General features: G+C 43.9%; 1 protein-coding gene across 2 annotated transcripts in view; it reads left to right on the top strand.

Annotated features, from left to right (window-relative positions):
• Positions 1-15,781, top strand: part of mcmdc2 (minichromosome maintenance domain containing 2) — a 110,206-nt gene that overhangs the window by 76,566 nt on the left and 17,859 nt on the right. For both annotated transcript variants that reach the window (XM_041189454.1, XM_041189455.1), the window contains exons 9-10: positions 14,476-14,681; positions 14,774-14,940. In XM_041189454.1, coding sequence (XP_041045388.1) covers positions 14,476-14,681; positions 14,774-14,940 — 373 coding nt within the window. The remainder of the gene's footprint in view (positions 1-14,475; positions 14,682-14,773; positions 14,941-15,781) is intronic.

Genomic DNA, 15,781 nt, shown 5'->3' with positions numbered 1-15,781 from the left:
CAATGACCATCTCCAACCTGAGAGAATGTACCCATTTTCTCTTGACATGCAATGGCATTACCATTGCTGAATCCCCACTATCAACATTCTGGGGGTTCCCATTGACCAGAAACTGAACTGAACCAGCCATATAAATACTGTGGCTACAAGAACAGGTCGGGGGCTAGGAATTCTGCAAAGAGTAATTCACCTCCTGACTCCCTCAAGGCCTATCCACCATCTACAAAGCAAAAGTTAGGAGTGTGATGGCATACTGTCCACTTGCTTGGATAAGTCCAGCTCCAATAACACTCAAGAAGCTCAACAGCATTCAAGGAAAAACAGCCTGCTTGATTGGAACCTCATTCACCACTTAAACATTCCCTCCCTGCTCCACCATGCACAGTGGCTGCAGTGTGTACCATCTACAAGATGCACTGCAGAAACTCATCAAAGCTTCTTCTACAGCATCTTCCAAACCTGCAACTGCTACCACCTGGAATGATAAGAGCAGCAGATGCATGGGAACACCACCACCTACAAGTTCCCCTCCAACCCACACACCATCCTGACTTGGAACCATATCACCATTTATTCACTGTCACTGGGTCAAAATCCCAGAACTCTCTCTCTAACAGTGCTGTGGGTGTACCTACACCACATGGATAGTAGCGATTCAGGAAGGTGGCTCACCATCACCTTTCAAGGGCAATTAGGGATGGACAGCAAATGCTGGCCTAGCCACCAATGCCAACACCCTGTGAAGAATAAAAAATCCAGGCCATGTCCTAAGAACTTGGCTTTATGCAATGCTTTTCGTAATAAAATACTGAATGGAGCAGGAGTAGGCCATGTGCCCATTGAGCCTGCTTCACTTTAGTTTTGGGTAATAATAAGCAGAGTGGATCAGGAAGGGACACTGAGTGAAACAAAGGAAATAGGGCATTAGTGATTAAGGTAACATTGGGGAGATTAGAAAAAAAGTCAAAGCTAAAGACATGAATTAATAGCACAGATAGGAATGAATAGGTTTTATCTAAAAGGCATTACAGAGATGTGGTTGCAAAATGACCAAGGTCGGGAACAAAATATTTTTAAGGTGCTTAACCTTTCGAAGAGATAGGCAAATTGGTAAAAGTTGGAGAGGAGGCCTGATAATAAAGGACAGGATAAAGACAGTAGAAAGAAATGACTTCGTACTAGGTACTAGTTCTGGTACTAGTACCAGGTAATAATACTGGTATTAGGTGAGTTGCTCATTCAGAGAGCCAGTGCAGACACAAGGGGCCAAATGGCCTCCTGTACCATGGGTGGAGGTTGGGTGGAGCTAAGTAACAGTAAGAGTATGAAAATGTTGGTGAGAGCCCAATGGAAGTTGAATTGTAGGGCAGAATGTAAATCAAGAAATTAGAGGTGCATGTAATAAAGGTAATATAGTAATAATGGGGGTCATTGCATATATAAATTTGCAGTAATAGTATGAAGGATGAGTTCATCAAGTTTTCTGGGTCAGTATGTCAAAGAACCAATTGGGGAGCAGGTGATTTTGGATTTGGTATTGCGCAATGAGGAAGGGCTAATTAATAACTTGTGAAGGGGTTGCTAGGGAAGAGTAGCCATTAAATAATATTTGAGTTTGAAAGCAATCAGGTGTTATGATCCCTGTAGAGACCATAACATTTGACAGGGCTTCCAGTTTATAACTGAAAAAGATGACAACAATATTTCACATTCTAAAATTTTTACTTTCAACAAATGACTAAAAACACTAATAACTAAAAATTATTTTTGTTGGCAACTTACACTTCAAACTACAGAAAAGAAAATATCACACTCTCCACAGAATTACAACCCTCATAGCAATCAGTCCACAGTTGCTTCCAGCTTCCAATAGGTTCACATTTTCCCATTTCACCTAGTAGTAACTTCAAGTGACCATTTCCAGGCACTTCCCTGTTTTCGGAATTTCCCAAATTCACTACCAGCAAAATTGGTTCTGATGGTTTTTCTTCCCCCTTGGCCATGTCAGGATAAATGTCCCAGATTACTTAGATGGTTGTGAACTGCATATCTTCAACTAGAGACTGTCTCTCTCCCTCCTACATCCAGCTTCGGTAGCATGCAAAAAACTTGTAGTCTTTCCTCTTTGCTGACCACATCAACTGTTGTTCTTTTCCTCTTCTGCCTGCCAAAGCTTGGAGCCGGCAAATCTATTTACTGTCAGGGCATATGTCAGCTGCATATGCTCTTTGTTTCAGGTGTGAGTACTTCGCACCTTGCTTAGCCAATCCCTTGACTAAGCCAGGTTTGTTGTCAGGCAAAATTCAGAATAGTCACATGACCCCTTCACTTTTAAACTAAATTTAAAGACACAGTCACATACAAATCTTATAAGCCTCATCATTGTGACACTAGTTAAGTGCAAAACTAGGATCTTAAATCTAAACAAAGCAAATTACATAGACCTAGGGGTGAATTGGCTAAAATAGATTGGGAAACTACATTAAAAGATATGCCAGTGGACAAGCAATTAACACATAAATTACAACAAGATTTAAGGCACAAAAATCCCACAGGAAGAATGGTCAAATTGTGGCTAAAAAGAGGAGTTAGATGTTAGATCAAAGGAAGAGGCTTATAATTGTTTCAAAAAAAGTAGTAAACCTGCAGATTAGAAGGATATTAGAATTTAGCAAAGGGGGACCAAGAAATTGATAAGGAAAAGGAATATGAGAATTGACTAGCAAGAGACTTAAAAACAGATTGTAGATATTTCTTTGCTACTTAAATAGGAAGAGATTAGCGAAAGCAGCTGTAGGCCCATGAGAGACAGGGACAGGTGAAATTATAATGAGGAACAAGGACTGGGCCTTTTTCTGCTTTTCAATTCTTCCTATCAAAGTGGATAATTTCACATTCCCCAGATTATACTCCATGTGCCATCTTCTTGCCCACTCACTTAATCTGTTATATCCCTTTGCTGCCTTTTTACATCCACTTTGCAGTTTACTTTCCTACCTAGCTTTGTACCATCAGCAAACTTGGATATATAACACTTGACTCCCTCATTTAAGTCATTGATGAATATTGTAAATTGCTGAGGCTTAACCTGTCAATCCGAAAACTAACCCATTTATTCCTACTCACTTTTTCTGCCTGTTAACCAATCTTCAATCCATGCTAATATATTATCCCTAATCCCTAATCTTGTGTAACAACAGATTGTGTAATCTTGTGTGGATACTTATTCAGTATGTCTTGAAAATCCAATATATATATTATATTCATAGGTTTCCTTATCTACTCTGCTAGTTACACACTCAAAAATCTCTAACATATTTGTCAAACATGATTTCTCTTTAATAAAACTGTGTTGCCTCTGTCTAATCATTTTACGATTTTCTAAGTGCCCTGTTACCACATCACTTAAAGATCCTAGCATTTCCATGATGCCTGATGTCAGGCTAACTAGCCTGGAGTTTCCTGTTTTCTCTCTTTCTACTTTCTTGAATAGCAGGGTTACATTTGCTACCTGCCAATCCGTAGATTGCAGAAGATCTGGAAGATCAAAAACCAATGCATCCAGTATCTCTTTTAAAATCCGCGGCTGCAAGTCAAAAGGATTTGTCAACCTTTTTATCCCATTAATTTCCTCTGTACCAATTAACCTTGTCTCATTACATAATAATGGATCTAAAACAGTCTGTTCCATAGTTGGTTCCTTGACATATTGGGCAGAATTTTCCCAGCTGTGTGAAGGCAGGTTTTGGCAGGTGCAGGAAATTAAATCCCCTGAAATTGATGTAGGATCAGGTTTCTAACATCATCCCATCCTCTTCCAGCTTTCCCTGGAACAGGGTCTGAGTTCAGTGGGAAGCACCTTTGGATCTGGTGGGAAACCAATTGAGGTAATTAAGAGCCCTTATAATCCTGAATTTCTTCCTTCCCAACAGGGCATAGGTTCCACATTGTATCTGTACCTCAATGGGGTCACCAACATGAGTGTACAGTGAAAAGAGCTTCAGCAAAGCTGACAAGCTGGGAAGGCATTGATCAGTTACACTGAACAGCTCCAGCCGTGGCCAGGTGAGAAACTGCTGTTTAAAGCAGTTCCTCTCTCAGAGAATGCATTCATTGCTCTACAGTTGATTTCAACTTCTTGGAAGCAACATCTAGCACTTCATTCACCTTCAGCTACACTTCCCTGTTGCCAGTCTTCAACACAGCATGCTAAGAGCAGGAGCCATACTGCCATCATCAACTCCAACAGGAGTAGCACCAGCACCAGCATCAGCACCAGCCGTCTTCCTCTCTGCCCAATGTTCCATCACAGAGCAGCTGGGTTGGTCATCTAGATGCTGGTTGAGGTAAGACTCCCAACACAGGATCAACACGCCAAGGATCAGCTCTCTCAAGATGCCTGAGCACCAGTGCCTCGGGAGGCTCTGACATTCATAGCAGAGGTGGTGGCACAGTGGTATACAGTCAGGAGGGAGTTGCCCTGGGAGTCCTCAACATCGACTCTGGACCCCACGACGTCTCATGGCATCAGGTGAAACATGGGCAAGGAAACCTCCTGCTGATTACCATGTACCACCCTCCCTCAGCTAATGAATCGGTGCTCCTCAATGATGAACACCACTTGGAAGCACTAAGGGTGGCAAGGGTGCAGAATTGGCTCGGTAGCACCACTACTGAATGAGCTGCCCGAATCCTAAATGACATAGCTGCTAGACTGGGTCTTCTGCAGGTGGTGAGGGAAAAACATACTTAACCTCATCCTCACCAATCTGCCTTCTGCAGCTGCATCTGTCCATGACAGTAGCAGTAGGAGTGACCACACACAGTCCTTGTGGAGATGAAGTCCCTTCTTCACATTGAGGATACCTTCCATTGTGTTGTGTGGCACTACCAACATGCTAAATAGGACAGATTTTGAACAGATCTAGCAACTCAAGACTGGGCATCCATGAAGCGCTGTGGGCCAACGGCAACAGTAGAATTGTACTCGAAGACAATCTGTAACCTCATGGCCCAGCATATCCCCCCACTCTGCCATTACCAACAAGCCAGGGGACATTACCAACATTACCAACGCCAGCTCAATGGAGAGTTCAGGAGGGCATGCCAGGAACATCACTAGGAACACCTCTAAAAATGAGGTGTCAACTTGGTGAAGCTATTACACAGGACTACTTGCGTTCCAAACAGCATAAGTTGCAAGTGATTGACAGAGGTAAGCAATCCCACAACCAACAGATCAGATCTAAGCTCTGCAGACCTGCCACATCCAGTGGCAGACAATTAAACAACTCACTGGAAGAGGAGGCTCCACAAACATCCCCATCCTCAATGATGGAGAGCCCAGCACATCAGTGCAAAAGATAGGGCTGAAGCATTTGCAACAACCTTCAGCCAGAAATGCCGAGTGGATGATCCATCTTGGCCTCCTCCGGAGGTCCCCAGCATCACAGATGCCAGTCTTCAGCCAATTCAGTCCCCCTGACTTGTGATATCAAGAAACAGCTGAAGATACTGGATAGTACAAAGGCTACAGGCCCTGAAAATATTCCGGCAATAGTAATGAAGACTTGTGCTCCAGAACTTGCCATGCCCCTAACCAAGCTGTTCTAGTACAGCTACAACACTGGCATCTACCCGGCTACGTGGAAAATTGCCTAGGTATGTCCTGTACATAGAAAGGACCTATCTAATCCGGCCAGTTACCACCCCATCAGTCTACTCTCGATCATCAGTAAAATTAAGGAAGGGGTCATCAACAGTGCTATTAAGTGGCACTTGCTTAGCAATAACCAGCTCACTGACGCCGAGTTTCGGTTCCGCTGGGCAGCACCTGACCTCATTACAGCCTTGGTTCAAACATGGACAAAAGTGCTGAACTCAAGAGGTGAAGTGAGAGTCACTGCCCTGACATCAAGGCTGCATTTGATCGAATGTGGCATCAAGTAACCCTAACAAAACCGGAGTCAATGGGAATCAAGGGGAAAACTCTCCACTGGTTGAAGTGATACGTAACACAAAGGAAGATGATTGTGGTTGTTGGAGGTCTGTCATCTGTCAGTCATCACTGCAGGATGTCCTCAGGGTAGTGCCCTAGGCCCAACCCATCTTCAGCTGCTTCTTCAATGACCTTCATTCCATCATAAGGTCAGAAGTGGGGATGTTCGCTGATGATTGCACAATGTTCAGCATCATTCGCGACTCCTCAGATACTGAAGCAGTCCATGTCCAAATGCAGCAAGACCTGGACAATATCCAAGCTTGGCCTGACTAGTGGCAAATAACATTCGCACCACACAAGTGCCAGGCAAAGACCATCTCCAACAAGAGAGAATCTAAACATCGCCCCTTGAAGTTCAATGGCATTACCAGCACTGAACCCCCACTATCAACATCCTGGGAGTTACCATTGACCAGAAACTGAACTGGACTAGCCATATAAATATTGTGGCTACAACAGCAGGTCAGAGACTAGGAATCCTGCGACAAGTAACTGACTTACTGCCTGTCCACCATCTACAAGGCACAAGTCAGGCCTGTGATAGAATGCTCCCCACTTACCCGGATGAGTGCAGCTCCCACAACACTCAAGAAGCTTGACACCATCCAGGACAAAGCAGCCCACTTGATTGGCACCACATCCACAAACATTCACTCCCTGCACCACCAAAGAACAGTAGAAGCAGTGTGTACCATCTACAAGATGCACTACAGGAATTCACGAATGCTCCTTAGACAGCACCTTCCAAACCCACAACCACTACCATCTAGAAGGACAAGGGCAGCAGATAGATGGGAACACCACCACCTGGAAGTTCGCCTCCAAGTCACTCACCATCCTTCACTGTCACTCGGTCAAAATCCTGGAACTCTCTTTCTAACAGCACTGTGGGTGTACCTACACCACATGGACTACAGCGGTCCAGGAAGGTAGCTCACCACCACCTTCTTGAGGGCAATTAGGGATGGGCAATAAATGCTGGCCTAGCCAGTGAAGCCCACACCTTATGAATGAATTTTTTAAAATGATCGCATCACCTGACGTGACAAGCTCAGCCTGTGAAAGCGCTGCTCTCCCAAGAGACCAAAGAAGCTGAGTGTATATCTGTAAGCCCTCTGACTTTGATCCCTTGGAGCCAATCCCTCCTGCCATGTAGACCAAATCATGGCTGAGGAGCTTCAGCTGGTGCTGCTCCTGCTGCCTCTGGTGCTGTTGGTGTTGCTGCTCTTCTTGTTCCTCATCAAGGGAACTAAGGTAGGTCTATATAAGCTCCTTCCATGCCGCAGTGAAGGCTGACAGCAGGGAAGTGCAGATGAAAGTGAGTGAAGTCCAAGACAGGTGAACTTACTTCCAAGTAGTTAGAAACTACTGGTCAAGCAGTTTGAGCACACACTCAGAGAAATGCTGTGAACATCAGCCATCCACCTCAGCAAGATTCTACGGGCAAAGTGTAGACATGTCCCCACAAAGGAAAAGGGTGGTACTGCCAAATCTAGGGCCCCCCCTGGTTATCCAGAAGCATACAGGTCAAGGTAAAGCAGAAAAAGAAAGCTTATGACAGTCACAAAAGACTTAATACTGTAGAAGGCCTGGAGGAGTATTGAAAGTACAGGGGTGAAGTAAAAATGGAAATTAGGAAAGCAAAGAGAGGATATGAAAACATATTGGCAGGTAAAATCAAAGAAACTCCTAAGATGTTTTACCAGTACATTAGGAGCAAGAGAATAACTAAGGAAAAGGTAAGGCCTATCAGAGATGTACATGGTAACTTGCGGGTTGATGCAGAAGATGTGGGCAGGGTTCTCAATGAGTACTTTGAATCTGTCTTCACTAAGGAGAGGGATAATGCAGATGTTCCAGTTAAAGAGGAGGAGTATGAAACATTAGATACAATAAACATAGTGAGGGAGGAAGTACTGGAGAGACGCCAAGGCGGATCAATCACCAGGGCCATTTGGATCATATCCCAGGCTGTTGAAGGAAACCAGAGAGGAAATAGCGGATGCTGTGAGGATCATTTTCCAATCCTCACTAGATACCGGCAAGGTCCCAGAGAATTGGAGGTCTGTGAATATTGTACCATTATTTAAAAAGGATGCGAGGGATAGGCCAGAAAATTATAGGTCAGTCAGTCTGACTTTGGTGGTGGACAAATTATTGGAAACAATTCTGCGTTAAAGGATAAACCATCACATAGAAAGACACGGATTGATCAGGGATAGTCAGCACGGTTTTGTTAGGAGAAGATCATGTCTTACTAACTTAATAGAATTTTCTGAGGAAGTAACAAGGAGGATTGATGAGGGTAGTGTAGTGGATATTGTCTACATGGATTTCAGTAAGGCATTTGACAAGGTACCACAAGGCAGACTGGTCAGCAAAGTGAGATCTCAAGCATTATAGGGGAATGTGGCATGTTGGATCCAAAATTGGCTCAGGGATAGGAAACAAAGGGTAATGGCCGATGGATGTTTTTGCAAATGGAAGACAGTTTCCAGTAGTGTTCCACAGGGCTCAGTGTTGGGGCCCTTGCTGTTTGTTGTATGTATTAATGATTTAGAGTTAAATGTGGGAGGCATTATTGGGAAATTTGCAGATGACACTAAAATTTGCCATGTAGTTGATAGTGAAGAGTATGGCTGTTGACTCCAGAATGATAGCAATGGTTTCATTGAGTGGGTGGAGAAGTGGCAAATGGAATTCAATCTGGAAAAATGTGAGGTAATGCATTTGGGGAGGGTAAACAAGGCAAGGGAATACTCAATAAACAATAAGTTACTGAGCCGGGTTGAGGAAGTGAGAGACCTAGGTGTGCATGTCCAGGGGTCTTTGAAGGTGGCATGACCGGTGGACAAGGTGGTCAAGAAAGCATATGGAATGCTTTCCTTTATTGAATGAGGTATTGAATACAAAAGCAGGGATGTAAGGATAGAGCTGTATAAATCGCAGGTTAGGCCACAGCTGGAATTTTGTGTACAGTTCTGGTCACCACATTTCAAGAAGGACATAATTGCACTGGAGAAAAGTGCAGGGGAGATTTACAAGAATATTGCCAGAGCTTGAAAATTGCAGCTATGAGGAGAGATTGGATAGGCTAGGGTTGTTTTCTTAGAACAGAGGGGCCTAGATAGGGTAGATAGGAAAATCTTGTATCCCCTATCTGAGGAGTCAGTTATCAGGGACCATAGATTTAAAGTGATTGGTAGAAGGATTCGAGGGGACATGAAGAAAAACTTTTTCACCCAGAGGGTTGTGGGTGTGTGCAATTCATTGCCTAAGTTGGTGGCTGAGGCTGAAACACTCAACTCACTTAAAAGGTACCTGGATCTGCATCTGAAGTGCTGTAACCTGCAAGGCTATGGGCAAGGTGCTGGAAAGTGGGATTAAAATCAGTAGCTGGTTTCTTTTTTTTTGGCTGGCGCAGACATGATGGGCTGAATAGCAGCTTTTTGCACTGTAACTTTTCTGTGGTCCTCTGGCAGACTGCAGCAATCAATTTCACCGCTTCCCACCCTGTCAGTTTCACTGAAGAAGCACACCCCACTGTATTCTCAGCTAATTGAAACTGGCAAGTTCTACACAGCTCAGGGAACCTCTGCGCTAGCTGTTAAAGCCAGAATACTGGGTTAAATCCTGCGTTAATTGCCTCTTTAAATATTTTAATTACTTATACCTGACAGCTCTGCTGGTGATCTTCACTCACCTGCAAACCCATTTGTGTTAAACCTAGAAGTTGACAGGATAATGTTGGCTTTCTGATGCAGCATCATGGCTAGAATGTAATGCTCATCATTGGGTGCACACCTGACCTGAACGACCGTAAAATGACACACTATGACGTCGGGCGAGCGTCCCAGTGTCATTGCACAATATTTTGGTTGGCGGGTGCACTTGGGAGTTGGCAGTGCACCTGCCAACAATTAAAAAGCCTATTAAGGCCATTAAACTTATAATTGAAAGAAATCTTTCGCTGCCCGTCCAACCTTATGGTTGGCTGGCAGGCAGGCAAAAAGGCCAAGTGGCCTTTGCATTTTTTAGGAAACCTCATCCAAGGGCGGGATGAGGTTTCCAACAGCAAATAAAAATAAAATAATAAATGTTAACATTTCATTAATAACATGTCCCTGTTTTATATGTTTTAATTTGCTGATGAAGATGAACAACCAATTTCTGTAGAAATCTTTACCACATAAGGTACCATGACTTCCAGAGGCATTTGACAAAGTTCCATATGAAAGGACATCTTTTATAACATTTTAAAAATCTTTATTTTTAATTTTCATATCTTCATCTCCCTGAGGCAGCTCTGTGCCTTAGGGAGATTTTCCAGCGTGCACCTGCCTGATTGTACGAACTTGCACTCTCGCCTCCCCCGCTGCCCCCACCCCCCACCCCACAGGCTGGGCTGAACACTGAAGCATGTGTTTCACGATGGGCAAGGCCTTAATTGGCTTGCCAGCATGAAATCACGGTTCGCCCCAATCGCAGGCGGCGGTCAGCTTCCCGACTGCTCCCGCCAACCCCCGCCAAGCCTGCCCGACGAGGGAAAAATTCTGCCCCTTGTTTTGAGTCTTTGAAACCCCACGGGCACCTGAGCCTGCCTCCCCATGACAGTTAAAGTTCTGCCTAGTGTTTATGTGGTTTGTCTAGTTAAGTCTCTGCTCAATGGTAATCTCCAGGGATGTCAATGGTGGGGAATTCAGCAATGGTAATACTATTGAATGTCAAGGGGAGATGATTAGATTCTCTCTAGTTGGAGATGGTCATTGATTGGCATTTGTGTTGCACAAATGTTACTTACCACTTATCATCCCAAGTCTGAATGTTGTCCAGGTTTTTGCTGCATGCAGGAAAGAACTGCTTCATTGAGTTGCGAATGGAACAAAACACTGTGCAAACATTCCCACTTCTGATCTTATGAGGGAGGGAAGGTAATTGATAAAGCAGCTGACGATGGTTGGGCCCAGGACAGTTCTCTGAGGAACTCCTGTAGCGATATCCTCGGACTGAGATATTTGACTTCTAACAACCTCAACCACCTTTTTTTTTCCTAGGCATGACTCCAACCAGTGCAGATCTTTCCCCGATTCCCATTGACTTCAATTTTGTTAGTGCTTCTGGATGCCACACTTGGTCAAATGCTCCCTTGATGTCAAGGGCAGACACTCTCACCTCAACTCGGAGTTCAACTCTTGTGTCCCTGTTTAGACCAAGGCTGAAATGAGATCTGAAGGTGCATGGTCCTAGCGAAACCCAAACTGAGCATTGGTGAGTAAGTGCCACTTAATAGCACTGTTGATGACGCTTTCCATCACCTTTCTGATGATTGAGAATACGCTGATAAATTGGTAATTGCCAGATTGGATTTGTTCTGTTTTTTGTGGATAGGACACACCTGAGCAATTTTCAGCGGATAAATCCAATATTGTAACCGTATCAGAACAGTTTGGCCAGGGGCATAACTAGCTCTAGAGCACAAGTTGTCAACCCTACAGCCAAGATGTTGTTGCCAGGACCAATGCCTTTGCTGCATTCAGTGCGCTCACCCATTTCTTGATATCATGTGGGTGAATTAAATTGGCTGAAGACTGTGAAGCACTTCTGGCTGAAGATGGTTACAAACGTTTCTTTGTTGCCTTTTGCACTGATGTGCCTCTGCCATCATTGAGGATGGGGATGCTCACTGACCCTTCTCCTCTGTTTTGTTGGGTTGTCGCTACCTGTGGTGTGTACTGCTTAATCACCACCACCATACACAAAGTATTTTAGAGTTAGAATTGTATAGATGTTGTAGAAGGATCTAGTGGGCAGTACTGTATCTCAGTCCCAGTTTAACCCTTAATGTACCGGATTCCTCTGCTACACCTCCCCCCCAAGCCTCTGGATATATACTGACAATAGTTACTTACAGTTTGATTCAAGACTTGTGTTCTCATAAGGCTTGTGTACTTAACTTCAGTGTTGCAACTATAACTATTCTAACTCTAAAATACTTTGTGATTAACATTAGAACATGAACAGCATGCATTGACAGAGTTCATACCATCCCACCTCTCCCCTTCAAGTCTTTGAAATCAGGGTTTGAGGCGGGCTGGCAGTCTTGTACCCCGCCACATCATGTTTGCTGTCTGGTTGGGAAAGTGGTAGGATCTAGGAGCTTTTGATCTTGGTGGCGAATCGTTGGTTGGAGCGGGGTGCAGGTATGGCTTCATGTGCTTTTTCCACTGGCAAATGTTGCACCACGCCTGGTTAGTCGGGTTGCTGCTGTGGTGGTTTGGTACCATGAATGGTGGTCGTTTCTTTCTGGGAGGACAGGAGTGGTATCCGTCCGACTGTCAATTGCATCCCTTCTTCTTCTTCTGCCTTTTCTGGTGTCTTGAAGCCTTCTGGGGTTTGGCGGGGGGGGAGCCGTCCTCTGGATGAAAGAAGTGTAGAGGCGGTTCAACTTTGTTGTGTAGTGTTTGCGTTAGGGTGCTACCTGTTTCCAGTGAACCCTGTGGTTTCATCACACTGGCTGGTAGTTGCTGGGGCCATGTGTAGGTCATCATCTCAACTAACTGCACTGTGGTCACTGGTGGAGGTGGAGGCTCCTCTGGAAGTCAGAACGGCTCTGGCGTCACTTCCACAGGAGGTGCCGTGGTAACCTCCTGCACTGGGAGTTGGTCTGGTCCTTGGTTCGGATCGGGGATCTGAAAAGGAGAACGGGCTAGTTCTGCAAACAGGGAAGAGAGGTTACAAACAACGTCAACATTGGGTTGCTGCTTTGTAGTCTGGCTTTTGAAAGGGAAACTTCCTGGCTGCGTGGGGACTGAGGTTGTCTTCACATCTGCAAGTTGAAGCAGGTTGAGAGCTATGTAAGCATCACTACTGAGGAGTGAAAAACGGCTAATTTCGCACGAGATACATAACTTCTGTGATCTGTTTATCGTTGTATCTTAATGACTCTTGAATCATTCCAATGACTGGGAGTTGAAAAACCCCTGCACTGTAGAGTGTGGCATGCAAGGTTCGGACTCAGTGGCATTGGAGCCACAGTTCGGCGCTGGAATCTAACTTGAAATTGGCTATATGGACATTTCCTGAGATGTCCACATTCCAGAAGAAGGAACCGTGTCTGATGTCACCCAGGAAGAACTGAGTTTTCTGCTTGCCTGATTTTTAAAAGAAATAGTTCACAGAACTGGCTTCCCTGGAACTTTAAAAAGGTTGTAAATCACCCTGCTGGCTGCCAGCTCTGCTTTGTTGAAGCTGCTTCCACAGGATCCAGTGGAGACTTTAGCTTGAGCTTAACTTCTGCCTTTTTTCCTGCTGCCAGGATGTTCTGTCTCAGGAGCTTCTCAGGTGAGTTTTCTCAGCTTCTTGCATCTTGAGTGATGTTTTTTCGGAGCAGAAATTTGTTGGTGGAGTCCTTTTATTGATTTCTTCTGTCTTTTTATGGAGGATGTGGATTTTGATCTGAGCTGCCACCGTGTTTTGTTAGGATGTCGTTACCTGTGGTGTGTACTGCTTAGACACCATTCTTTATTAACATTACTGAAATATGTACATATTTACAGTAGAGGCTACAGACATCGAGAGGACTCCATGGCAAGTCCTTACAGGTTGATACCTGGCTCTACACTGCCGACCTAAGCTCCAGGTCAGGTGCCTTCTTACATCACCAGTGGGCGGTATTGTACTCAGCCCCAGGTTAACCCTTAACATACTGGATATTTCTACTACATCCTCCAGTTAGTTATTTAATTGTCCACCACTATTAACAATTCGATGAGGCTCTACCCAGTTTGTTTCTCACTCATTTAGACCAGGTGCTTCATTTGGTGAGCTGACTTAATCTGCTTTATACATTGTCTGAAAGTTAGGTGGTGTTTGCATAGTAATTTGACAATTTTTAAGCAGATGTAGAGGCTGGACACTTGTTTATGTTTATGTATCCAGGGTGACCAAAAACCATCAGGCCCATTCATACTAGCCCCATCTATAGCTTCAGTGCGTCATTTGCACCAGACAGATCCCTCAAATGTCTGGGAGAAGCAGGAAAACAGATAGTTTGAAAGTCAGAAGTCCTTGAAAAAGACTCTCCATAACCCTTTATAGGCAATCAGGCAAGCCCCAGCCCCTCCCTGTAATAACTAGGAATCATATCCAGGAAATACCTTCCATATGATGTGATAACCTTGGTATGCATAAATCCATCTAATAGTCTTAAGGGTCTGTAATGAATCAATCTTGACTCCTCTGGCATCCTATTCCACAGATTGTTTAGCCTGTGAGAAAAGTAACACTAACCTCACCCCCTTCTTCACTTTGTACTGGTGACATCTAGTTTTGCCTAAACTCATAACATCAGTCTTTCCATTTTTGCATATCCATGCCTTTTGTAATCTTAAATATGAGGATCAAATCCCCTCTTAAATCTCTGTGTAGATTTTTATCTGGACTGGTTTCATGAAGATTTCTGTATTTTTCTGTAGGCTGTTAACATATAGTCTGAGCCTTGTGCCTTGTGGAGTACGACATTTACCATCATATGAGATTTTTGCTACAGTCTCCAAAGATGAACATGGAACTGGCACTGCCAAAGTTCAAGCTGGCTCTGCCTTATTGGCCAAGGGCGGTATCTGCTATATAGGAGAACTTTTTTCTCATAGAAAAGACAAACTTAAATTACTTCAGACAGGTATGGTGCATACTTCACTACCATGCACACTAAATAGTTAATGTTTTACAGAATTTTGCACTGAAAGTTGTTTCCCACTTTGTATGTATTAGTTTTAGAGACCAGGAGTACCACAGTCTTTATTTCTGGAAAGAAGTTTGGAGAAGATGTTGATCAGCAGATGTCCTTTCCTATTCAGTGCAACTTTTGGGCTTTGGCTGATGCTGATACGCACCTGAAGAAAGCCATGCAACGAGAAGATGCTGTAATTGGTTCAGTGGTAAGACAAAATGATAAAATACTACCCATCTAGGTTGAATCTTATGCCATTCAAACATGGCATAATATTACATTTCTGTCTCTATGTGATTTCTTTTTAAATTTGCTCCTTATTAAATAAAAGTTGAAATTAGTAAGAATCTCTTCAGTTAAAGAATTATTCACACAAATATACACACTTCTAAAGTTATTTTCTTTCTGTTATACATTGTTCTGAAACCTAAAAATAGGAAGTAATCTCCCAGGTTTCTGCCAGTAGTCCATTTTTAAGTACTGCTGGAGTATTTCAGGTGGCGGAAGGTTGAAAATATCTTTTAGGGAGGTGGCATACTTCCATTTTAACAATATTAAAACTCTTTTATTACCCATTTCAACTAGGTTCCATGGAATCCTGGCAGGTAAAAGGAAAGTAAGGCGAAACGCATAAGGTTATCGAAAAGTGCATTTATAGCACTGCTTGTGGGCCTAGAGGAGCAGGAGTATTTTCTCCAGACCCAACAAGCTTTCCTTCCTCTCTCCCCGTGACCAGCTGATTCGCCTCTACCAACCCACTGCAATCACTGTACCAACCCCAGCTCTACAATCTCCAACTGCCCTGATCGCCTTGACCTCCACCCTAGCCCCCATGACCATGATCTATCCCTCTTCCCCATGATCTCTCCCCTCTTCTCTGCTCCCTAGCTGTGGCCCAGTTCTGCAGGCTTTCTTAGCTAACGGGCAGCCAGCTTGTCAATACTTTCCTACCCTGGAATCAACAGGAACTATCAGGTTCCAATTTTCATCTACTCCTGGGGAGGAAGTAAAACACTATAAAATTCGGTTTACACACATATATGTCAAAT

The sequence above is a fragment of the Carcharodon carcharias genome, chromosome 6 (genome assembly GCF_017639515.1).
Source record: "Carcharodon carcharias isolate sCarCar2 chromosome 6, sCarCar2.pri, whole genome shotgun sequence".
Lineage (NCBI taxonomy): Eukaryota > Metazoa > Chordata > Chondrichthyes > Lamniformes > Lamnidae > Carcharodon > Carcharodon carcharias.
Note: the sequence above shows the minus strand (reverse complement) of the source record. Positions and strands in the feature narration are given on the sequence as shown.